This window comes from Equus przewalskii, chromosome 17 (genome assembly GCF_037783145.1).
Source record: "Equus przewalskii isolate Varuska chromosome 17, EquPr2, whole genome shotgun sequence".
Classification (NCBI taxonomy): domain Eukaryota; kingdom Metazoa; phylum Chordata; class Mammalia; order Perissodactyla; family Equidae; genus Equus; species Equus przewalskii.
In genome coordinates, this window is record NC_091847.1 from 72,035,473 (window position 1) to 72,062,435 (window position 26,963).

Below are 26,963 nucleotides of genomic sequence, written 5' to 3' on the forward strand. Positions count from 1 at the left end.
CCTCAGGCCCATGTATTTCCTCTTCCAACATTCTAGAAGCTATTCAACCCATCTAAAATTATCCATTTTTTTGTGAGGCCTTTACCTGGGTCAAAAAACATGTATATTTTGCCACATTGTGTTTATACCTGCATGTCAGAAGACAGACCTTTTACTCTCTCCAGTAAGGCAAATGCACATTGGATATTTATTTCTAGGCTGTTTCTTTGGCGGTCTTGTCACCAATATCACCCAGCTCTCACACAGTCCTGGAGGACTGGCTTCAGTCTCATTCCCTACTGGTAGGCATGGCTGTTTCAAGGCAACCCTTCAGATTTCCCCATCCACTTTTAAGGGACTTCCATGTCAGGATGTCAATCAGTCTTCTGAGATGGAGAACGTATGGCCACAAGTCCCTGTGTGCCTGAGTTTGAATTTTCACCTGCTGTCACCCCTTCCTCCAGTATACCTGTAGGAAGGCAGGCCACACGTGTCTGACGTGATACCTGCTATGGGTAGCATGTCAGCTCTGACTCAGAGCCTCTAACTCAGTGTTGGAATTATGGAAATACGGAAATATAATGTGAGCCAAGTACGTAATTTTATTTTAGGTTTTGTTGGTAACATTGGTTTATAACATGATATAAATTTCAGGTGTACATCATTATATTTCAACTTCTGTGTTGACTACATGGTGTTCACCACCCAAAGTCTAACTGACATTGTCACTGTACACAAGTGCCCTTTCACTCCTTTCGCCCCGCCCCTTCCCTTCTGGTAACCAGCATTCTATTCTCTGTATCTATGTGTTTATTTGTTGTTGTTGCCTTTTATCTTCCACACATGAGTGAAGTCATATGATATTTGGCTTTTGCTGTCTGACATTTCACTTAGCATAATTTTGCAATTAGATATGTAAGGTAATTATATAATTTTAAATTTTCTAGTAGCCACACTAAAAAGGGTATAAAACACAGGGAAAATTAATTGTAGTAATATATTTTATTCAACTCAATATATCCAAAATATTATCATGTAATCGAGTTTTAAAAATTATTAGACTTATTTTATATTCTTCTCCTTTTTTTCCTTTTTGGTGAGGAAGATTGGCCCTGGCTAACATCTGTTGCCAATCTTCCTCTTTTTGCTTGAGGAAGAGTGTCACCGAACTAACACCTATGCCAATCTTCCTCTACTTTGTGTGTGGGACACCACCATAACATGGCTTGATGAACAGAGTGTAGGTCCGTGCCCGGAATCCGAACCAGTGAACCCCAGGCCACCACAGTGGAGCATGTGAACTTAACCACTAGGTCACTGGGCCAGCCCTATGTTCTTTTTTCATAATAAAGCTTTGATTGTGTACACTGACTTTAAAATCTAACCCTTGCGTTAAATTGATTTCAGTCCCCTGAGATGAGAATAAAACTTCTATTCTCCTAAATGAATTATGAAATCTCCAATCAGTCGTGAAGAAATAAGAATTTTTATCCCCTTCACTCATTTCTCCCAACCCCCTACTCTCTGCTCTAGCAAACACCAATCTGTTCTCAATATCTGTGAGCTTGGCTGAGCATATTTTTTATTTTGGGGGTTTTTTTTTAGATTCCACATGTAAGAGAGATCTTACAGTATTTGTCTTTCTCTGTCTGACTTATTTCACTTAACATAATGCCCTTGAGGTCCATCCATGTTGTCACAAACAGTAAGATTTCATTCTTTTTTATGGATGAATAATATTCCATTGTATACATACCACAGTTGCTTTGTCCATTCATCCATCGATGGACACTTGGATTGTTTCCATATCAGAGCTATTGTAAATAACGCTGCAATGAATATGGGGGTGTATATATCTTTTCCAGTTAGCATTGTTGTTTTCTTTGGATAAATACCCAGAAGTGGAACTGCTGGATCACATGGTAGTTCTATTTTTAATTTTTTGAGAAACCTCCTTACTGTTTTCCATAGTGGCTGCACCAATTTACATTCCCACCAACAGTGCACAAGGGTTCCCTTTTCTCCACATCCTCGCCAACCCTCATTATCTCTTGTCTTTTTGATAACAGCCATTCTAACAGGTGTGAGGTGATATCTCATGGTGGTTTTGATTTGCATTTTCCTGATGATTAGTGATGTTGAACACTTTCTCATGTACCTGTTGGCCATCTGTCTGTTTTCTTTGAAAAATGTCTATTCAGATCTTCTGTCAATTTTTCAGTCAGATTGTTTGGTTTTTTGTTATTGAGTTGTATGAGTTCTTTATATATTTTGGATACTAACCTCTTATCAGATACATGATTTGCAAGTATTTTCTCCCATTCAGGAGGTTGCCTTTTCATTTTCTTGATGGTTTCCTTTGCTGTGAAGAACCTTTTTAGTTTGATGTAATCCCACTTGTTTATTTTTGCTTTTGTTGCTTTTGCTTTCGGTGTCAGATTAAAAAATATCATGACCAAGACTGATGTCAAGGAGCTTACCACCTAAGTTTTCTTCTGGGAATTTTATGGTTTCAAGTCTTATGTTCAAGTCTTCAATCCATTTTGAGTTAATTTTTGTGTATGGTGTAAGACCGTGGTTCAGTTTCATTCTTTTGTGTGTGGCTGTCTGGTTTTCCCAGCACCACTTATTGAGGGACTGTCCTTTCCCCATTGTATATTCTTGGGTCCTTTGTTGTAAATTAATTGACCATATATGCATGGGTTTATTTATGGGTTCTCCATTGATCTGCGTATCTGTTTTTATGCCAATACCATACTGTTTTAGTTACTGTAGTTTTGTAACACAGTTTGAAATCAGGGAGCATGATGCCTCCAGCTTTGTTCTTCTTTCTCAAGAATGCTTTGTGCATTTTATACTTACAATGCACCTCCATTCAAACTGGCTACACTTCAAGTGCTCAATAGCCACAGCTGGTTAGTTGCTACCATATTAGACAGTGCAGATCTAAATGCTAAGTGGCAGAGCCCATATTTTATTATTTATAGTCTTTAACAGAGTAAATTTTGCATTGCCTATAGTAAACTTAAAAAGCTAATGCAAGAGGGAAAAACCCAAATGGCAAGACACATATGAAAAGATGCTTCTCCTCAAAATTCATTAGGGAGAGTCAAATAAAAGCAACATTAATGCACCATTTCACGCCTATCAAACTGGTGAAAATTATAAGGTGTGACAATGCCAAGAGTAAGCAAGGGTATGGAGCAACAGGAAGATTTACATAGAGCTGTGGGAATGTGAACTGGTACGACCCCCTTTGGCGAACAATTTGTTGCTACCTAGCAGCATTGATGATGTGTCTGCCCTACCACCCAGCAATTCCACCCCAATCGTACACCCTAGAGAAACTCACACATGTGCAGGAAGGTTCACTGCAGCCCATTTGTAACAGCAAGAAACTGGACTCAAATGTTGATCAAGAGGAAAGGGGATAAATACTTGTGGTATATTTGCACGACGGAATGCTACACTGTCATGGAAATGAACAGACTGAAGATCTGTATATAAACAGATACACTTCAAAAATATAACACTGAACGAACAAATGAAATTGAAGACTAGTACCTGTGGCATAATATCAGTTTTATACGGTTTTCAAATTTACAAAAACAATTCTACATATTGTTTATAGATGCACGGACATGAGATAAAAGTAATGAATATGGCTAAAGAAAACAGATATCAAGTCCAGACAGAGATGCCTCTAGGGAGGGAGGGTGGGGAAAAGGATGAAGTAAGTATGCCTAATGGGCTGCAAAACTGTGTCCTCAATGTTTTATTTCCTTTAAAGAAAGATGTAAAACAAATATGGAAAATGCTAAGATTTCTTGAAGCTTGGTGTGAAGGGTATTAATTATATTATTCTCCATTCTTTTCTGTTAGTTTGAAATATTTTCTAATAAAATATTTTTAAGAAAGCTAGTGCATTTGAAGTTTACGTTTCTTAATAAAACTGGGAAGTGGGGAATAAGTTGCTTTCTCTTACACAATTTATTCTTGTTAGTGGAGTGGCCCTTCTCCTTGATAGAAAAATGACACTTCCATCTTTTCCATATAAAGTGGCCCAACCATACAGTCTCTCCCAGGATTTTCCTAAGGCTCACCCCAGGGGTGTAAGAATGGGAGCGAGACTCCTATTGGATTTGTAGTTGATCTCGGTTGTACAGAACACTTTGAAAAGAAATTTTCATGTTAACGATGTGTTACTCACTGGTCTTGTTATTTTTTTCTCATGCTCTCCCCTCTCCAGAAACACTATCAGTGACCCCACAGTTAGCCTCCCCAGCTGCAGAACAGTGGCAAGGTAAGCACACCCAGGAAAGGCAGGACCACCGAGGTCCATGCCCACCCAGAGGTGGGAGAACTCTAAGATCTTAGGGGATCTTCTGCTGTCTCTCCAAATGCCATTTTGTTATGACCACACTTTGAATCTAAGCATCTCACCCCAGGAGCTCTCTTACCAGCCAGACCACCAGGACAGTGACGAGGGGAGAGTGCATGTGTGACGTACATGCCCACAGCTGTGTCTACCCACTTTTGCCACCACAAGTCCGAATCTTACCTTCAGCCTTGCTCTCTCTCTTCTCCCTCCCCCATTTCTTCTTGCTTTCTCTCTCTCTCTCATATACACAACTCATTTCTGTATTTGTGCGTGTGTGCGTGAGAATGCCCTATAACTTGTTTCTGAAGGAAATAACTATGGATGAATGTTAACACTAATGTTCAAGGATGTTTTATGAAAGGTTAGTCATAAAAGTAAAAAGCAGAAACAACTTTGGTATTAGACAAAGAAGAGTTGGTTAAATAAATTACTGTATAGCCATACAACAAGGCTGTGATGCTTTATAAGAATGCTTATAACGTGGAGAGATGTTCACAAACTATTGTTATGTGAAAAAAGCAAGTAATAAAACATTATATATGGAATGAGCCCATTTTTGTAAAAACATTGAACAGTCAAGAAGGATATACCACAAAAGCCCTGAGATCACTTCCTGGCACATGGTAAGCACTATGTAATTGCTTGCTAACTATTAACAGGCAGAGTTAGGGACAAACGGATAGAGACTAGGGGGCACCTGCCATTAGCACAGGTCTAAGCCCAGGGCAGACCTCAGTTAATAGTTGCCAAGTGAAGGATGCTTTCTGACTAAAAGAGAGATCCAGCAATGTCTCCTCAACTGAACTGGCTTGACCTGGAGCTATGAATATGTGCCTATCACAATGAACAGGAGCAGACTATTTTATTTCATGTTTTGATCATATGAGCAATACATGAACGCATTCTTCTTTAAAAAAATGGATTGTTACAGATTTAGGTAAAGTCCCCTTGAGTATCATCCCCAATGCTGGCCTCTGCCCACTCTCTGAAGAAAACCACTGCTCTGAGTTTGGTACATAAGCTTCCAGTTTCTTTGATGCCTTCAGATGCAAATACATGTGTCCCTAGAAAATCGGGGTAATTAAGCTGAGTGGTCAGTATAATATGTTTTTGTACATTTAAAATATTACAAACCATGTTTAAAAATTTATAGCATTGTTTCATAAGCATGTTTTTACATAAATTGTATCATATTGTAATAACATTGAATCTGCTTGTTTCACTCAACTATATATTTTGTATATCTATCCACATTGATACTTAGAGAATGAGCCCATTCCTTTTCATTGACACACGTATTCCAACATATAAATACATTCCATTTTTTAGACATTCTCTCTATTGACGGATATTTCAACTGTTTCCAGTATTTCATTATTCAAACACTGCTGCTATGAACATCCATAAAATGACTCCTTATGCAAATGTGCAGGTATTTGTCTAGGATAGACAATTAGAAATGGACTTGCTGTGTCATAGGTCATGCACACTTTTGCTTTGGATATTCTCAAGCCTCCAAAGTGTGCCAATTTACACACTCACAGTGTATAAGATTGCTCAATTTCCCCATCCTCATCAACACTTGATATTATCAGTCATTTAAAATACTGCAAGTCTGATTGGAAGAAAATGGTATCACGATTTTGTGTTTTCTTGTTTCCCAGTGAGGTGGGCATCTTCTAATAAGCTCGTTTAGTGGCCATTTGTAATTCATTCTCTGAGAACTGCTTGTTCATATTCTTTGCCGTTTCCCCTATTTTCCTATTACTGTTTTTTGTTATAATTTACAATTATATATTTATATCATGTTGTTATTACATTATTACTTATATATTCTGAAAATTTTCAGTCTTACATGGATCCAAATGTGGCTTTTAGTATTAAAATTCTTTCACGGAGGAAAATGACCCTGAGCTTGCTGAGCATCACGAAGCAACACACCCGGCCCGTAACAAACAACATCAGTGTTGTTTCTGGGCAGCTTCACAGTCACTTGAGGAACTGAAAGATAATGAGAAACCTAGGAAGTAGCTTCTCTCGGTCACTGTGCAGGACCTCCCTCCCTCCACTCCGCCTCCTCCAGAAGGTTGAACAGGCAGCTGCCAGGAAAGCCTCCTCTCGCCAAACAACAAAATGATTATAACAAAAGCAGAGTTATCTGAGCAGGGACTGAGCAGCATTTCATCCGTGTCATCCCGTGCCACTGGCTTCCTCATCCTCTTCCTCAGAACGCGCCGAGAGTCTTGTTTACATGTCAGAGGAAGACATCAGCTGGTTTGGAGTTGAATATTTATAACTGATTTTTCTAAAGGAAGCTTCATGTTATTTACCTGCCTGTCAGGCGCCACTGTGCACTGAAGGACACAGAGTCTGCATGTCTAATGATTTAAAGGCAAATGCTTTTACCCAAGGACATTTTAAAGCTTAAACATAAAAAAAAAGCACTAGGCTATCTGAATCTTCAAAAACAAAGACCCAACTAAAAGTTATCAGGCACAAACTCCAATTTCAAATTAAGCACATTCTTCCTCTTATCCCTATTACTACTTGATTTTATTTTCATAGGGATCAGGAGTAAAGGGAACTCTGAGCATCTTTTCCAGAGGCAATATTTCCATTCTCTTAGCCCTGTCATGTAGGAAGACGTAGAACAAAGAAAGGTAGACAAAGTGACTGAACATTCTTACAGGCCAGAGAGAATAATTGATTCCTGAGGCTGGTTTATCCAAAGTGTGGCTTTTAATTGTAGAAAGAAACAAATGTGAAAGAAAGAGCATATGAAATATGATTATAATATAATGAGATCAGCTTGCTATTGGTTTTTTTTTTTTTCTAACAAACAGACCGAATCTTATTACAGCCTAGGAGCACTGTCCTTCAAAGCAATGACCTTGGAAGAGTGCATGATAATTCCATGTATGTGGCAGTGGCTCAAAACATTTTTCAAACTCCCCTTGGAGTTGCCTTCAGGGCCAGTTTACACACCCACCAGAAATCGGCTCATTACTTTAAAATCACATCACATTGGGGGCCAAAATCAGCATTGCCTGATTTAATCACCCCTCTTTCACCAGACCAAAAAGAAATATCAAATCCAACTTCAAACGACAAATATTTGTCACGCATAAGAGAATCAAAAGAACCACCTGCCACTGGCTGTGGAGGCCATTTGCATGGGGAGTGGTAATTACATTTTGGAAAGTCGCAGGAAATAATTTTACAGGAATACCAGTTGTCTGGTGTTCTATGTTCTAATAAATTTATGATTTTTAATTAGTAGTTACAGCTCACAAACACTCCCAAGTTAGAGGGTGGGGACTTCCAGTTTGCGTCCTTCAGCCCGGGCCCTCTAAACCTTGAGCATCCTCAGGCTTTCTCGACAGGGTATTGGTCCTGTGGCCATTTCTCTGTGTTCCCTGCTTCCTGTATCTCAACCCAAATCTCCTAACCCTTAGCCACTGAGTGGTGCACACTGATCTTGTTCATGCATCTCCAGGCAAATGATTTAGCAAGCTCTTGACCTTCTCTCTGCTTTGATCTTGACTCAGCCAGTTCCCAGACAGAAGCTAGAGGCAGGGGGAAAATAAAGCCAGAATTTGGACAGGCAGTTTTAAGAAGGGGAAATTTGTGAGGCCTGAATTCCTCCCCGTCTGCTCAGAGGCATTCAGAGTTCAGTCTGCCTGGCTAACAGGAGATAATGTCAGCAGGAATTTAGGGGGCTTGGGTTACACTATGCCCTGTAAGTTAACACAACGGACAACACGGCTGTAATGGACTAGTCCAGCAAGGCCAAATTATTTGTCCAACATGGGAATAATTAGCACCTCATTCATTATTAAATTGGAAAACAGTTTGGTTGGATTCTCTAAAGGGCCGGCTGCCAGAGTTAAGCTCAGATACGAAATCATCACACTGTTGCAATGATATTTCTTTAAGAATATAATATACAAATTGAATAAAAGACCTTTCAGGGGATTTAAAGCCATGCAAATTCTAAGAGTTTGCCTGAGCTTCCAGAATTGAGTAAAATTTCTAAACAACTTTCCCAATGCTCTCCCATGCCCTAACTCTTCCTAATTTGGTGAGGGGAGGAAGAAAATTTCATAGCATGTGCCACCCAAAATTATACTAGACAAGCTAACAGCTCAGTAATTCCAAGACCAGCCAGGTGTACAGATGAAGACACACAGAACAGCTTCTCCTGGCTCCGCTGAATGAGCGCCATTTACCAGAGGTTGGTGGACTCCACGCCACGTGAAGGGGATGTGAAACCAAGTTCCTCAAACAATCACCAGCCCCCAGATGCCTGAGGAAAACAGATGCATCAAGTTCATTGCTGCAGAATTAAAACCTTCCCTTTCAGATGTGGAAAAACAAACAAACAAAAAACAAAGTTGGGAGTCTAAGACAAAGTTTTGAACTTGCACATTCATGAACCAAACATTCCTCTGAGACTCTGAGATGTCTCTTAACACAACACTTGGATGGTGGTTATAGTTGGGACCATTAGGTGTCACACCACAAAATTCTTTATTGTACACCCCCAGTGATCCTGTCCACAATTTTTCATGGGCAAAATTTCTACTGCTGGGGCAACCGGCCAGGTGTGCGCTGGCCCTTAGCCATAGTCTGTGCCAGCACCAGACAATACATGTTTGTTTAAAACACAGCCCTGGAACGTCTTTAGAATTGTCAGAAGGAAGGGCTGTACTCGAGAGTACAAGGGACGCCACACGAAATCTACCCTAAGCCCCACGCGATCGTCAGGACCACGGGGTGCACCAGTTTTACGGCACAGAACACTTGTTCCCTGGGAAAACTCACCTCGAGAACATGAACACAACAAAAATAAGGACAACGTGAATCTTCCTGCGTATCACGGCACAATCCTTGTTCCTTTTCCACAACGTTCTCCCCATCTGCCTGAATACAGCTATCAGCTCCTACCTTTGCTCAGCTTACTCTGGAATTCTGTTTCCCTTTACTACTGTAAACAAAGGCAAGACTTCTGATAGGCCTTTGGTGCAGTTTGTATGCAGCAGCATTTCCTCCAGATGTGAATCTCCCCAAACAAAAAGGAGGAGGAAGAGGAGGAAAGCCTGTCGGTCTGCATTCAGTCCACACCGAGAGACGAGAGAGAGACGAGAGACGAGAGACGTGCATGGGCTCAGATTCATTCCCAGGATTTGTCTTGCAAACACTCCAGGAAGAAAGCGCATATTGGTTTTAGAAACCTGTTTGGTGAGATGTACCAAGCACACAGGTTTCCAAAATGAAAGCATTGGCATTTTTAAATCTGATGAAATATTTAAAATACACAGAGAAATAAAGAGAACAATATCACAAAGACCAGTGTACACACAAATCCAATTTAACACGTTTGTCATATTTGCTTCCAATTTTTTAAAAATAAAATATTTGAGAGTTGTAGTTTCTTTTCTACCCTTCCCTGAAGACATCTGTCACTCAGTCTGCCTCCTCAGAGGTAACCACAATCTAGAAATTGACATTTCCTTTCCTTCCATGTTTTTACGCTTTGATTTCATAGTCACAGTCCTGTATCCATAAACAAAACATAGTAGTTTTGCAGTGCAATTTCCATATATGTAAATACACATATTTGTGCGTCTCCATGTAGACTTTAAGGAACCAGTTTTCTTGTTTGTTCTCTTTTTTTTCAATGAAAAAAATTAAAAGATATCTAAATGTACGAATTCACCTATAATACTGAGCTTGATTAGACAGTCAGGAATCACACTTTTAAAGCAATATAAAAGTTTTCCTGGAGAAGCCATTTTTCAATAAGAACAGCTTCTTGCATAGTCTTTTGTCTACTGTTAAAATCGCTGATCAGACAAACTTCCATGAGCACAATAAAGAAATTTTGTTTGGGTTCAGTGTAGTAGTCAGTCTGTTAAAGTGGTCATTTAAATTTTTATCTGCAGTTGGTTTTTAAGTACATCTGGTATTTACCTGACAGAATCAGGAGTTCAATGATCTCTGCATCTCCCAGAAACGCGGCCACGTGAAGCGGAGTTCGCTTCTCAGAATCCTGGAACAGCAAAGATAAACAAGTCAGTGAAAGCTGAGGGGCCTTTTGTAGACACAGTAAGATGTGTCACCTTCTCTGAGGTTAATGCCTATGGGAGAGACTGAAGGCCAAACACCCACTCAGGTGAGTTCCGGTTGGCCATTTCTCTGAGCATTTCCCACAGTCACATATACGAAAGATCCCATTTTCTCTGTCTGTGTGTCGTATTTGCCTCCCTGCTCCTTTTATTGAAGGCCAGCTCAGGTCAAGGATGGACTGTCATGCACTGGATGATGAAATTCAATTTATCTCAAACCTTCAGTATGGTTTAAAAAAATTCAAACCTTTCTATCTACTTTAACAGTATAGTTCAAAGCTTTCAATGATTTATTTTCTTTCTAAGGGAACATAGTGGAATTGTTCACAAGGACATTAAACATAAGTATAGTCATTTTCTCCTTTCTATTCCCATTAACTATTGCCTAGACCACTGCCCATTACGTAATACTTATTTTTTTTTAAGATTGGCACCTGAGCTAACATCTGTTGCCACTATTCTTTTTTTTTTTTTTCCTCCTCCTTCTCCCAAATCCCTCCAGCACATAGTTGTATATTCTAGTTGTGAGTGCCTCTGGTTGTGCCATGTGGGATGCCGCCTCAGCATGGCCCAATGAGTGGTGCCATGCCCATGCCCAGGATCCGCACCTGTGAATCAGAGCATGCAAACTTAACCACTCGGCCACGGGGCCAGCCCCTGCAAAACTTATTGAGTGCCTACTATATGCCAAGAACCAGATTCTGGGGACAGAGGGGTGACAGCAATGGGCCCAGGCCCTTCCTTCACAAACTTACATTCAAGTGGGGGAGGCTGACAATAGTCACGTGAACCAATGACACAGGAGACCTTTTCAGACGGTGATAAAGGCTATAACAAGTTTAACGAAGGGTCACGGGATCACATGACTGGGGTGATGGGAGTAAGATTCCTTAGAGTGGTCGGGTAAGGCCTTTCTAAGGATGTTGACACTGAAGCTGAGAGCTGAGGTAGATATTACTATCTCTGTTTTATAGATGAGAAAACTGTGGCTCAAATAAACGAAGACATTTCCTCAAGACCCCACAGGTATATAACAGCATCAAGACTGGCCCTTTGCCTGTCAGACTCCAGTCTAAGTCTTGGCAAAGCACTTACCACATTGTGCTGAGCTGCACAATGGCATGCAGGGGGAAAAATATTGCTTCCCCATCTATAAATTGGAGATAATAATATCTACCTTAGAGAACTGAAAGGAGAACTCAAAATAATGTAAGTAAATGAAACCCTAGGCAGGCCTGAAGCTTGGCCCATGCATAGCAAGGGCTCTGTGCATAGCCATTGTTGTCATCAGCATGGACAGCTGTGTGATATCTTCCCTCCGAGAGTGAGAACCCACACAAGGTAAAGAACAGGTCTTACTCCCCGTTATCCCCATAGCAGCAGCAGACTAGGTGCTTAGCATAAACTGGCCAAACTGAGCTGCTCTATGCGCATAATCTCTTCCACAAACTGCCATCGACTGCTCCACAGCAATGGGAAGCAAAACGCTGTCTTTGAGGTTTCTCCCAAAACTAGCACACATTTGAGTTTTGAGATTTGTGGATTCACCATTAGTTTTAACCATCATTCCTCTTATCACTTGATTATACAAGCCACATAACAACCTTTGATTAGCCCAAGGACATGATTATGTTTTCTGACAGTTCAGGCCCTCTGCTTTTTCTCAGTCTCTTTCAGAATATTGCTTTTAGGCATTTTATGACTCACTAACATCTAAAACAGATGGCAGGCAGGGGACATGACAGGAACTGATCTTCAAACCAGTCTATTTGTTAGGAGGTCTGGTAAATAGGTTTTATGAAAGGATGAACTAAATTTTAAGTGGATAAAAAGAGGGGTCTGAATTAGCTGGGAATTTATGTCGTCTACGTATGCTGCAGGTAATTACTGCAGATAAGTGGAAATAGGGCAGTCTTGTGACTAGTCCCTACAAAATAATGGTATCCCCTGGAGAGTTTAGTAAGATATACAACCATGGTTAACCCTCTTATAGCCATATCACCCTTTCTGTGAAAATAAAGGCTCAGTATTTGAAAGAACGTTTGCTTATTTGAGAATCAAGTGTCAGTTTGTGCAATGAACTATACAAATAACTAAGACCGGACTTTCACCAATGTTCTCTGTTTCTGTTTCTTCTATTGACAGCTCTACAAGCACTTTCCATTTTAGCCTCATATTCCCTTTGAATCTCCTCTATACCTACTGAAAACTTTCCCTTGAATCTTGGGATAAAAGTTATATAATTATACGTTCTTCTGTGAATTGACCTGGTTCCAGGGTTTGGTTCAACAAATTAAACCTTACCTAAGCGATTTAAACAAGGACTAACCCCACCCAAATTATGACTTCATTTGACCTGAAGGGCAGTCAGTGCTCTGCTTGAGAACTTGGCCTCAAATGAAAAGCCAAGAAAACCCCAATGTCTAAATCTGGTTGAGCCGTCATTATATAACTGGTTTTGCTGATTATGTGGCCCCTTTTATGATATGGCTTGTTCAAAGTGAAGTTTTTATAATATAAAATGTGCGTATGTGAGATCATCTTGTAAGTTCTCAATTGTAAATCCCAGTGTTTCTGTAAATATGCACTTAAGGTTTCCTGTATCTTCCAGAATGACTGTGCCAGTTGGTACTCTCCCTCAGGGACATGCCATGGACAGGCAACTGCAGAGAAGCTATGTCTTCAGGCGGGAGTCCTTTGGTTCTCCAAAGCAGCAGAACTACATAAACAACCTCATGTGCCATTAAGACCTTAACTAAAATAACAATACATTTCCACTACTGACCAAGCGTGGCCAACACCCGCTCTCTAGCAAGGAACCTGAGTGATGCACAGGATCATGTGTTGAGGGGTGGATAAGAGAGCCACAGTAATCACCATACTCAGGCAGGGAAGTCAGCCAGGAGACTGCAGCTCATCGTCCGCCCAAGGAGAAGGCCGCTCTGCTTTGCCATAAGCTAGACAAACGGAGCAGGAGACAAAAAGGGAGAAGAAAAGGGGGAGGTTCCGGGGAAAAGAGAACACGAGTAATACTACTATTCAAAATATGTTCCAGGTGGGCGCCAGCCCCGTGGCCAAGTGGTTAAGTTCGCGCACTCTGATTTGGCGGCCCAGCGTTTCGACAGCTCGGATCCTGGGCGTGGACATGGCACCGCTTATCAGTCCATGCTGAGGTGGCATCCCACATAGCACAACTAGAAGGACCCACAACTAAAAAAAAAATATGGAACTATGTACCGGGGGAGAAGACGAAAAAAAAGAAAAAAGAAAGAAAAAAAAACAATGGCAACAGCTGTTAGTGCAGGTGCCAATCTTTAAAAAACAAAAAACAGAAGAATTCTCTGGTGACCCATTTCCAATACGTGTTGATCTTACCGTGCTGGCTTTTGAATTATTTTCTCCTCTTGAATCCGTGGGTGTGGTAAAGACCTGCATGACACTCATCAGCTGTTGGTCATCACAGAGTCCACTTGGGCAACAGATGGAAGTGAATGCAAACGGCCCAGAGCTCAGCCACTGTGCCCGAATGCTATTGTGGTCCTGGCCAGGTCCTGGATTCTAATTTGGATCCAGAAACTACGCTTAAGTAGACAGACGATATAGATTGTGCTCTGTGACTAACCTGGAAGTTTGGCCCAGCGCTTCCAATATTCCCAGATCAGCTGGAGCCAATAGGGCCTCCAGGCAGTCCTGGGCAAAATGTGTTTATTTCCCATTTCAGAAAAGATTTTTGTCTTGTCAGTTTAGACTTCCTGCTCAGGGCAGTTCAGAATTGGATGGGTTTCGGGGCAGTATTCACTAAGACATTTGTCTTACTGCATTTGGTCATTTTTGCAAATCATTTAACATCACAAATGTCATTACTTCCCACTTCCCCGTTACTGTTTTTGTTCTGATGTCCTGACTTTGGACACTGCTAAGTGGACTGTGAGTCTCTTTAGGGTGAGGACTGGGTGTTTGAAATTTTGTATTCCTAACGACTACTACAACGTCTGGGAAATGATAACTTCTCAATAAATGTCGATGTCTAGAAAATACGGCTGAATAAATGGTTGTAAAACATATCCCTAAGTCACTGTACTTCTCTTATCTTTCTCCTCTCCTTGTTGACTCTCGTTTTCATCTCTGTTAGACCAAAGTCCTGGATGATTTCTAGCATCGTGTGTTCATACTGCTTCCTGTACCTCTTCCTTCGTAACTCTTCCCTCAATTTTTGTTCATTTTTTAAAAATAATGTTTTGTTTTTCCCTTGGGATTTGTCCTTCATGTTTAGATGATTTTAAACATTATTCATATTGCTATCTGATGCTTCCATTATCTCAAGTTATTGCTGGTTGTCATGCCTGCTACGCTTCCTTATGGTGAATTGTTTCCACCTGGGTCCGGGACCTAGGCCTCCGCTCATATTCAGTGGAGGTTTAATCTGTGGCTGCCCTGAGTCCTTGAATTGAGGGCACATCTCTTCACATAGGTTTTGTTTCTTCTTGGCACCCTAGGGGTATCCTTGGCCTAGAAGGAATTTTTATGCTTATTTTTCAGCTTGAAATTTCCTGGACTATGCAGACGTTGTGAATTCAAAACCCCAAACCACATGAGGGCAGACTCTGGTGATGCAAGTGCTCAGTGGAGACACTTTTATTCCCCCCCCCCCAAGAATCTAGGCTAATGCATCGCTGTGCCATCTGCTTGTGGAGGGTTTGGCTTTTTTTCGAGCTCACCATTTCGCTTCAAGCATCTTTCTTCAAGACCACTTCCAGGGTCTTTCTCTACGTGAGGGTCTCAGTTCCCATTCTCCACCTTGTCTCCCCTCCCCGAGCAAGTGTTGGATGCCAAGGCCCTGGAGTATTGACTTCTCCCTGCAGTATAAGCTCATGTGCTTCCAGATTTGCTTCTCAGTTTACTCTTCATTTCTGGCCCCACACTATTCATTTATTGTTAGTTCATTTAGAAAGATGTTTACTATATGTTTGTCACATTTTTTCCAGAATATCTGGGCAGTACAACGGAAAGGTTTTTGGACTATCAAGGCAACTTCTAAGATGATGTTCTTGCTTCCATTTTTATAAGGAAAAAAGTTTCAGGTTGGGAGCCAGGACACCCATTTCTCTGACATCAGTTTGCTGCGTTGGGCAAGTCATGCAACCTATCCAAGGGCTCAGAGTCTCTCTCTCTTAAGTGGTGACAATAAGACTTAACAACAGAGTTCTGAAAGGTGGGTGCCCCCGATAGGGATGCTGTGGATTCAAACAGTAGGATAAACAAAAAGACATTTTGAAAAAAATAATTAAAGGATCTCTGTTAGCTATGTTAGCACTCCATAATTACCAGATAGGTCTTGTTTCTTCTTCTAGACACCCTAGGAGGATCCTTGGCTTGGAACCTTTTTTTTTTTTTAAAGATTGGCACCTGAGCTAACAACTGTTGCCAATCTCTTTTTTTTTTCTGCTTTTTTCTCCCCAAATGCCCCCAGTACATAGTTGTATATTCTAGTTGTGGTCCCTCTAGTTGTGGCACGCGAGACGCCGCCTCAATGTGGCCTGATGAGCAGTGCCATGTCTGCACCCAGGATCCGAACCAGTGAAACCCTGGGCTGCCAAAGCGGAGTACGCGAACTTAACCACTCGGCCATGGGGCTGGCCCCCACCTGGAACATATTTTTAATAGTAGTATTACTCATGTTCTCTTTTCCCCGGAACCTCCCCCTTTTCTTCTCCCTTTTTGTCTCCTGCTCCGTTTGTCGAGCTTATGGCAAAGCACAGCGGCCTTCTCCTCGGGCAGAGGATGAAGTGCAGAACTACTGTGCCTAATTTATAAATTAAACTTTATCATAGGTATGGACATACAGGAGAAAACATGATCTATATATAGGGTTTGGTACTATCCAGAGTTTCAGGCATCCACTGGGGGTCTTAGAACGTATCCGCCACAGATAAGCGGGGGGGGGGGGGGGGGGGCGGGGAAGGGGGGGAGTGTACCACAAAAAGAGAGATGTTTTTCCATTACTCAGTAGCTCCAATTCCAAATAGCCCTTTGCAAACAGATGCAGACCCATGAAAAGACCCAGGTTTCTCTAGAGGAAGGAAGGTAAACCCTCCCTTTCTATGAATAGCCAAAGACACACACAGCCAGCTGGCGTCTGAGCTACATTTGCAGTAAGTCAGAGAGAGATCAGGCAGAGGAAGTTTCGGTCATCTGTTTACCAAAGAAGCAAATGAAAGAAAATAGGGAACTTGCACTACGTACATGTAAAGTGAGCTTGACATGGCAGAGAGGCTGTTCTGGCAGCTAAAACTACTGTGTAGACAGGCAGACTGAGGAGGCACCCCAAACCTCTATTTTTAAGATTAAGAATTGTTTATTACCTGCTTTGGAAATTCTCAGCTAGAAGTGCGTGAGCTAATCTTCATTATAAGTATCTGTCATACCCTAAAACAAACATCCCTCCCGACATATAAATATCTCACATTCCAAGACAGGCAGATGGAGCAACGTTAGGAAAACAGGCCCTGCAAAGCCTTCCTGTCATGAAAGATGAAGTTAAGTTCCAATCGTCACTCCAAACGCCCACTAATATCATAGAAGCAGGGAAATAACTGACAACTTAGGCCCAATAAGCAGAACGTGATACTGAACAGAGATCACTAGAAGCAAGGAGAAATCTAAAGAAACTCTGAACACAAAATAGGTACCTTGGAGGTACCTCAAATCATGTGAGGAGAAGAGCCGAAGACATGTTTACAGGTTTAAATCAAACAAAACGCAAAATGGGAAAGATGCTTCGTCTTAAGGTGGAGCACTAAAGGAAGCTGTAAAGAAGAAAGCAAAGGAGAGAAACAAAATCATGTTTCCTTTTAAAATTTTCATGTTTACTTTCAAGTTTTAACATCTCACAAATACAGAGAAGTGCAGAAAATAACAAACTATACATTTCCACCAGCAAAACCAAACATGTTAACATTTTTCTACATCCGCTTCAGAACTCTGTCTTAAAATATAACTTTAGGGGTAAAATGCCATGAGGATTGTGACTTGCAAATGGTTCGGAAAATAGCTTGAAGGTGTGTGTGTGTGTGTGTGTGTGTGTGTGTATGTGTGAAAGAGAGAGAGAGTGTGTTAGGTTAGGCTGTCTCGATTCTTCATTATTACAAATGGTGGTGCAATATACATCTCTGTACATGTTTCTTTCTGCTTAGGTATGAGAATTTGTCTAGAGCAGATACCAAGAAAAGGAAGTGCTGGATCTTAGGGTATATTCATATTCAATTTTGTTAGGTATTGTCAAATAGCTTTCAAAAATAATTTTACAGGGGCCTGCCTGATGGCACAACGGTTAAGTTTGCACGTTCTGTTTCTCGGCGGCCCAGGGTTCGCCGGTTCGGATCCCACTTGGCAAAAAGCCATGCTGTGGTAGGTGTCCCATGTATAAAGTAGAGGAAGATGGGCATGGATGTTAGCTCAGGGACAGTCTCACTCAGCAAAAAGAGGAAGATTGGCAGTAGTTAGCTCAGGGCTAATCTTCCTCAAAAAAACCAAAAATAGTTTTACCAATTTAGACTCCCATCAGCCACATATTAGTGCCTTTTCTCAGCACCCTTGCTAATATTTGATGTTATCAACCTTACTACTCTTTGCCAATATGATGTGCCTGACATGGTATTTCATTGTCATTTTATTTGCATTTCACTAAAGACAAGTGAGGTTAAGATTCTTTTCATATGTTTATTTAAAGTTCTGGCTTCCTCAACTGCAAACTGCCTGTCCATGTCCTTTACCCATTTCTAAACTCAGTTATTAATCTTTTTCTTATGATGTATGGAGATTCTCTTTATATTGTTTAATTCTACTTTCAATGAAAGTAGCAGAGATGGATCAACGTCTCCTCTATGTCACCGTAAGAGAAAAATTTAGATTTACAATTGTTATTCATCTTTCATGCACACATTATCTCATGGAGCTGGATTTTCCTTGGCTAGAACTTTCTGCGCCTCAAAGCTGATAGCAAATCTCTGTCCCTATACACCTCCATGATCAAACAACTTTATTCAACCATCATTCTGTTGGTATTTTAATTCATCCATTTGAACGTAATGTAGACATATGAGAAAACTAGTACCTTTTGCTATATCTAAAAAAAGTTCAAATTATACGTTCAAACCTCAAAACTATATCCAATTTTTAAAACTAAACAAGAATCACTCAAAAGACTTTAAAATGAGATAGAATAAGAGAAATTAGGATGCCAAAGACATTTTGATTATATCTGCCTTGGGTAACTAAACACTGGATATTTTTATTGTACCAGTTTTCTAAACTAAAATAATTCATATTAAGCAAAAGTTATATCAGAGATTTTGTATTTTCTAATTTGTTCCTTAAAACAAAACTATGATATTAAATATCATCATCCTCAGTTGAGGAGCCTGAGACTCTGAGATGATAAGTAACTTGACCAGAGTCACACAGCTAGTAAGTGATAGAACCAGGATTCAGAACCAGATCTTGATTCCATTGTTCATGCTCTTGCTGACTCTGAATAGTTATGAGCCTTGGTAAACAAAATGAAAGTTATTGGTTATTATAATCAGTACTCTTGTTCTAATACTCTAGACTCAAGGAAAAAATTCTCTCAAGTAAAAAGTATAAGCAGGCAATAAGAATAAAGTTGGAGAACTAACACTAGCTAACTTTAAGACGTCATAAAGCAACAGTAAGCAAGACAACTTGGTGTTGGTGCCAAGACGCAAACACGAATACCACAGATGATCTTCAAAAAAGGTACAAAGGCAATTCACTGGTGAAGGACAGCCTTGCCAACAAATGGTGCTGAAACAATTAGATATCCATGAGCAAAAATAACACAACTTTGACCCATACCTTGCGCCCTACACAAAAATTAAATCAAGATGGATCACAGAACTCAATGAAAAATTTAAAATTATTAAATGTCTAAAGGAAACACAGGAGAAATCCCCTGTGACCTTGGATTAGACAAAGATTTCTTAGATACACCACCAAAGAATGACCCATAAAAGAACAAATCAATAAGCCATATTTCATCAAAATTAATAACTTCTGCTCTTTGCAACACACTGTTAAGAGAAGAAAAAGATAAGCCACAGACTGGAAGAAAATATTTTTCAAAGCATATATTGGATAAAGCACTTATACCTAAAATATACAAAAAACTCTCAAAACTCACTAATAAGAAAGCGAACAACACAATTAAAAAGTAGGTAAAAGATGTGAACAGACACTTCACCAAAGAAGATATACAGTTAGCAAACAAGTACACAAAATAATACTCAACATCATTAATCATTAGGGAAACGCCAATCAAAGTCACATTACATACTTACTAAAATGGCTAAAATCAAAAGGACTGACAAGATGAAGTGTTGGTGAGAATGTAGAGAAACTGGAACATTCATACACTGCTGGTGGGAATAAATGGTATAACCACTCTGGAAAATAGTTTGGCAATTTCTTAAAATGATAAATGCAGACCTACCACACGATCCAGATATTCTACTCTTATTTACCCCAGAGAAATGAAAGCATGTACCCATGCAAAGACTTGCACATGAATGTTCATAACAGCTTTATCTGTAATAGCCAAATATGCAAAAGAATGCAAATTTCCATCAACAAATGAATGGATAAACTGTGGTATTTCCATATAATGGAACACTACTCAGCAATTAAAAGGAATGAACTACTGCTATATGTCACAACACGGATGAATCAAAATAATTATGCTGAGTGAAAGAAGTCAGGCAAAAAAAGAATACATACTGTATGAACCTATTTACATACAATTCTAGGAAATGCAAACTGATGTACAGTGACAGAAAGCAGATGAGTGATTCCTGAGGAGGCTGGGAGAGAGATGCGAAGGGGCGGCAGGAAGCTTTTGGGGGTGATGGATATATTCATTATCTCGATTGTGGTGATGGTTTCATGGGTGTAAACATGTCAAAATTTTGTAAATTGTACACTTTCAGTACATCTAGTTTATTGTATGCTCATTATATCTCGATAAACCTGTTTTTAAAATACATAACTAGGCATGTAAAACATTCTCTATCTTACATAATGGAAAGAAGGGCATATTTAAGAGTTAAAAAAATACAGCCAGGCAACAAGATAAATTCAGTTAAGAGGAGAAAAGAAATGGCAAACTCATGAAAAGAAATGAGGCAACTCACGTCCTGCTCATGTATAGTCATAAAAGAGAAGTTCTTACAAAAGAATGGGGTGTTGGGTTAAAGTCTGTATGCTTTAAAAGTAAGCACAAGCAAGATTTCTCTTTAAAACCCTAGAACATTTATGTTTCCTAAACAAAACCTTTGACAAATCTGTATTGAGTAAGGATGTAGAAAACAAATCTAGAAAATTAAGTCCAAGTGGGGAGGTGAATGGTTTATGATTGACCTGTGGGCACACTGCAGCCTGTCAGCAGTGTCTTGCCAGAAGACTCTGGGGCTCTTACCACTGTGCTCAGAAATTCCCAAGTGACGGAAGTCGTTTTAGAGCAGCCTGGCATGGGAAGGCTGATGGAGTACCAACTATTTGTTCCATTGTCCTGATATCATTTGGCCAGAAACATTTCCTAAAAGTCAGTGGAAACAAAACATGCAAGAGGGTTCCACCCCTTTAGGTCTACAGAATGGAAAACCGGCCAAGATGCTGTGCTGTGCTGCCAATGAAAGAGGAATATACATCCACTCACTACAAAGACAATCATCAGGACTTTCTGATGAAACCCAATGCAGGTCTGGAGAGCACCACCTCCCCTGCATCCTAGGAGCTAATGTTCACAGTTGCTCTGTGCAGCATCCCAAGTATATTAAGAAGCAGTGTCTTTAACTTTAATGTATTTGTTTAGTAGCTTTTCATGAAGAAACAATAATTCTCCTATACACAGTGGGAATGTTTTACTGCTAAGGATATTTAAGGGAGCCCACACATTGGAGCTGCTCTCGGTTCCAGTGAGCTACCCAGCAAGGTGAGAAGTCTAGTTTCAGGACCCCACCCCGGCCAGGCTCACTGTCTCTCTTAATTAGTTCATTAGCCAACTTATTCAACAAACATAAATGGCTTAGGAGAGGCGGATAACTAAGACAATAACATAATCGGTTGGAAAATTATCTCCAGTTAATGAAAAGGTGAAGAGAAGGCAGCTGCTGGTTTTTCACAGCTTTAAGGGGACAGCAGTGGGGAAAATTTGTCATCAGATAAACGACCGCACAGTGTCAGAATCAAAAGCTCAGGAGAGGAAGCCTAGATTACAAAATATTTGAACTGGAAGAGTACTAGAGACATCCCAAGAGTTTAAACGATTGGCTCAAAGTCACACAGCTGTTAATGGCAGTGGTGGAACCCCTCATTCATACAAATGACAAAGTACTTCCTGGGGCCTACTGTGTGCCCATGCTCAGTCCTAGGATGCAGTAGCATTCAAGAGACAGTTCCGTCCCTGCCTTCATGGAGCCTCAGACAATCTCGCTCTCTTGACTCCAGGCAGTGGGCTATTTGCTACAGTGGACTAATGGCAGGGTAATCCCAGCAGCCAGCAAAGAGCAGACACACCACGCACAGCGTCAGAAAACGCCAAACAGGAAGGAAGCACGGCGTGAAAGGATGTGGATTAAAAGCAAAAGCTTATAAAAACAGTTTCTGTGCTCCATAGAAAATCACCTTAACTGAACTGATTAGTATCTCTTTACAAGTCTTTTTCAGCCTCCAGGTGGATATTTCGGAAATAGAGTTTAAATGTAATACTGGTAATAAAAATCACCAATGCAGTTAGCCTGACCCAAGGTCGGCTCTGCTCGATGTGCCACGGTGTGAACAATGATTACCTCCGGGTGGAGAATTTGATGGGTATTTACCTTCTTCATTCTTTGCCTTTATTTCAAGACTTGGATGAAATGAAGTTTAGAAACAAGAAAACAAAATTCCTTTTGCAAGTAAGAGAAGACTTTCCTATTTTAAAAAAGCAAACACAACAGGTATGCTCTAACGAAAGCTAATTTTAAATAATTACATAGAAACAGTAAAGCGCTGGACATTATTTCCTGTCCAAAGCCTTCACAACCTTGTAGTAGGCTGTAAATAATTGTTATGTGAATGTGTTTCTTTGCAAATGACAAAACATTATGTTTTCGATGAAGCATGGGAAAATTGGAACTTGCAGACGCCCCATAGAGCTGCCAGGGCGCTCTCCTGCACTCTCCTCACCTGGTTCTTGGGAAAACCCAAGGGGACCGATCAAGTAGGCACCATCGTCCCCATTTCACAGGGCGGGACCCAGGCTGACTCGGGGAATGAACTGACTTGCCCAAAGTCACACACCAACATTTGGTGACAGTTTCCTGATTCCACATTCTCTGTGTTCTCTCACAACACCACCGAGGGCCTCACTAATCGGTAAGAATTCCTCTCCAAGAAGAACCTGGTCCACCCTCCTCAGGGCACTCTGGAGGCCTTTGGTCTTACTCTGATCTTTCCTGTCAAGTGACCTGCAGGACAGACACACTTTCACTAGAGGCAGCCGCAAGTGGCCATAAGAACATAGACTCTGGCACCAGAATGACCTGACTTTGAATCCCTCCTCTGCTGCTTATGAGCTGTGTGACTTTAGGCAAATAAAGCAACCTTTCTGAGACTCATTTCCCTTTTCTGTGAAATGAAAATAGGATCACTTCCCTTGCAGGCAAAATCTAGATGCCCAATTAGCCATTCTAGTGTTGTTATTATTATTATGGATATTTTAGTGGCTTATCCTGAGTTTTTCAGTTCCCTTGGTGATTAGACAAAACAAGAAGGAGATTCAGAACAGTTCTGGAGAAACAGTTTTACTACTAAGAAATGTTATTTGTTTACCAATAGAAGGGCTGGCACTGCCTACAAGTGCCCATAGCAGTGCTTGGCCCACCTCCTCTCTGGTCTGAAGCAGTCAACCTCCTTGCACATGGCCATTGCATCCTGTCCTACCTCAACCCGAAGGTAACGGGAACCTCTCCCAGATCCAGAGGTGGGCCTTGCATGAGTCATCCATTACCTCATGGGACCCACAGTGGAGTCTTCTCCTCTCACAGAACCACCTGGAACACGGACACCTCAGCAGCTCTAAACCCTTGCTCAGACTGTAATCCTGCTGCCGTGAAGCCCTCCTTTCTCATCCAGTCTCAGTAGCTCAGCAGAGTCAGATCTGGTTGCAACCTGGACAGACAAAAGCTGCCCTGGGGGTTTGGATGCTAAGCCCTTTCTCTCCTCCCCCAAAGCTAAAAACCTTCAAACCAGGCATCCCCAAGCTAGAATACCCTCACCAAAACTTTCCAGCACTTCACAAGAGAGTTTTGCCACCAAAGGCACCTATGCTATCAATAAGAGTCCCCCTTGTTAATTTATTAGAAGCAAAGCCACCACAGACTCATTAGAGGTCCTCAGGAAGATAACGAGGGGACCACCTTCTACATCGAGAAGCAAGACCTTTCTAAATTGAGCCAATGGGATAAAAGTCAAGCACCGGCTGCGATTCCACACAGAGCATTCTGCTTAGCAAGGGTAGACTGCAAAATGTCAGGCTTCCCAAGATCTTTAGTTGCAGACTGACATGAGCGGCCCCAGAACTTGGAGATGGTTACGTAACAGCACTCCTTGGGGCCAAGGGATATGGGAAATGCACCTCTCCACCTCCAGGGCAATTTCAAATAAACCTGTACCACTTAAGAACAACCATCAGAGAAAATGGTCACTAGGGATGCACTTGGCCTTTATAAACTTGGACTGTAAGAGATACTTTTCCCCAGCCCAACTCTAAATCATTTTGTATTTTCAGGGATAACTAGTACTTTTTCACATGGGTTAAGAGCACTTAGGATCCTTACTCAACAATCTGCTTTTGGAGAGCATAGAGGAGGCAAGAACGGGGTCTTCCCCAGAAGATCGCAAATACCATGTACTCAGCACCAGAGAGGACAGGCGGATCTGACCTTCCACTGATGGATTAAATACTAATATATATTTGGATGGTTTGCTTGCTTACCAAAAGTATTATCTTTTCTCTATTGAGTTTATGTATTCATGGAAGAGAATGATTTTTAATTTAAATGTATCTTGCTTTACATAACATATGTATTTCTGAAAGAGGTCTACATATCAAGTTGTGTAAAATTGATTATTTTGTCCATTGAATTATAAAATAATGACTAGAAATCAAAAGAGGAGATGAGGTTCAATCAGATGAGGGTCCTGGGGCATCACCTCTTGGCTGCTCTAGACCTGAGGTCTTCGTGTCCCTCTCTGGGCAATCTGACCTCGAGATGGAACAGACCCAGGCATATCTCACTAGCACATCAGCCTTCTATTTCCTATACATAGGGCAACTTACTAGCTCCCACCCTGCCACGATCTCACGGCCTGTAGAGGCTACTCCATCACCCACTTCCTATCCACCAGCCATCATTGATTCATGCTTCATGCTCAGCCTTGAAATCCCCCCGGAGACCACATCACCATTAGTGATCCACCTGGCTAGATGGCTTAGCCCACAGTATGTTCTGGTATGTGATATTTTCCTCCCTACAATCCATAAGTCAATGCTAGTCCAGATCACTCCCAACTTCAGCCCTAAGAAGATATGCTTAGGTTTTAAGCATAACTGTCCTGCCATGATTTCTCTCCGCATCCTCACCGTGACAAGATGTTTAGGCTTCCACTCCCTGAATGGCTGTGGACAAAACAGCAGAGCTCTGTGAACTTTGGCCCCCTTCTTATGCACATTTTATTTCTAAGAATCCGAATTTCCTCCTGCCACGAATGTGATGAGCTTCTCCTACTATCTCCTCACCAAAGCAAAGACTGCTGGCCGTGGTGACCTCCTGACCAAAGGCGAGTTGCAGATGGATGGAAATGCAAAAGTGTGAGGCTTTGAGACACTCAACAGTTTCCTCTTGAGAAGAAGCAGGGACATTTGACATAAAGACACATTTTACTTTAAATTCACAAATCAGGGAGCCCCTGATTTGGGGTTTTTGAATCACCTGGAAGAATCTTTTCACACTCAGCTCAAATGTCCTTTCTTCTGAAACCTCTACCCAACGCCTCCCCCTCCACTCTGCAGTCTTCTGTCATGGCACCATCACAACTGATTATCTGCCCTTGTTTTTTCCTGCCTCCCCCTAACTGGGCTGTAGGCTCAGGGCAGAGATAGTCTTATTCATCTCTGTATCAACCTAGCATACAGTAGGTGCTCAATATATGGTTCTTGGAAGAATAAAAAGGAGTAACGTCTTGATTTATCTTAGACTCTTTATCAAAACCTACACCCCAATAAAACAAACGGGTCTGTATGAGGGTGGCCAGCAGGTTTCTGAGGTGAGACAGAGAACTGGTTATCTACAAGGGGTTATGGATGCCAAAGAGTCTGGATGGGTGGGTTCCATGGTTGTTTGTGGCTCTCATCCATCTCTAACCTTCATTGAACATAGAAATCCCATAAGTCCGTCACAGGTAGGGCTTGGCCTTGTTTCAAAGCTGTTTGACCTTCGCAGAACTCTCAGCCCTATCAGACTTACTATCGATTCTGTTGTTTTCAACTGGGGTCTTGGTTTTGTACCTTATTTACCCAGAGGGTGAGAAGATTGCTAAGAAACTGGTGACAGGAAGCTATGAGGCTCAGTTAGCATTCCTTATCAAGAAAACTCACCTGCGACCTCTCCAATGACGGCTGTCTGCTGTGGAGTTTGGGTTTCTCTAAGACCTCACCTACAGTAAGACCCAGAGAGGGACATTAATGTCCAGGGCCAGTCTACAAATGCCAGCTCCTGGGAACTCAGTGGCTTGTGGAACTAGGGAACCAACAATGAATTTTTTTTAATGTGGAACATTTATTTCCTTGTCTCTGGCTAGCCCAAACTTGTGTATGAAATGATTAGAGGCTCTCATTAAGATGAAACTACTAGTGTGGAATTGTTCCAGGCCTAGGAAATCTAGATGTCGGAACAGTCATAGAAAGTAGAAGGCGCGTCTTGGTAATCTTTATTAACAGGCCAGTGCAGGCCCAGTGCTGGGGAGGGGGCTGGTGATGGGGAAAACCAACATCATTTCTTAAAAGGAGAGGGTTGATGAGATTACAGTGGAGAGTGGTTCCATCAAAGTGCTTTATAAAGGACAAGAGAAGGAAGCAGGGTCACAGGTGCTACCTAACTCTTTTCAACCCCTCAAGAATTTCCCAGAAGGATGGGTTTCCCAAAGAGGTTGAGGTGTGCTGGAGAATCCAGATCCCAGACCAGCCAAGTCACTCAGCTAGGACCAGAGTTCCTGGAAAATTCTATCCAGAAGGTGAGAAACAACTTTATTTCCAACCTGCCTGAGCGGAAACTTTCTACATTCCTCAGCTCACACCTAGCCTCCGATGCTATCAGCTGTGTCTGGGAAGCAAGACCCCTCTCTGGCAGCACAAGGTCAAG

The 26,963-nt window shown here is 41.3% G+C and overlaps 1 protein-coding gene and 1 long non-coding RNA gene across 18 annotated transcripts in view; both read right to left on the reverse strand.

Annotated features, from left to right (window-relative positions):
* ANKRD44 (ankyrin repeat domain 44) overlaps nucleotides 1-26,963 on the reverse strand; it is a 348,643-nt gene that overhangs the window by 154,237 nt on the left and 167,443 nt on the right. For 15 of the 17 annotated variants that reach the window (XM_070580487.1, XM_070580486.1, XM_070580483.1 and 12 more), the window contains one exon: nucleotides 10,334-10,412. In XM_070580487.1, coding sequence (XP_070436588.1) covers nucleotides 10,334-10,412 — 79 coding nt within the window. Of the gene's footprint in view, nucleotides 1-10,333; nucleotides 10,413-10,531; nucleotides 10,631-26,963 lie in introns of those variants that run through there. The other 2 variants (XM_070580480.1, XM_070580488.1) reach the window with 2 other exon arrangements.
* Nucleotides 5,206-9,594, reverse strand: LOC139076666 (uncharacterized). The gene is made up of 2 exons (XR_011528499.1): nucleotides 9,185-9,594; nucleotides 5,206-8,666 (listed from the first exon to the last, which is right to left on the reverse strand). It is a non-coding gene; the product is annotated as an uncharacterized lncRNA (long non-coding RNA).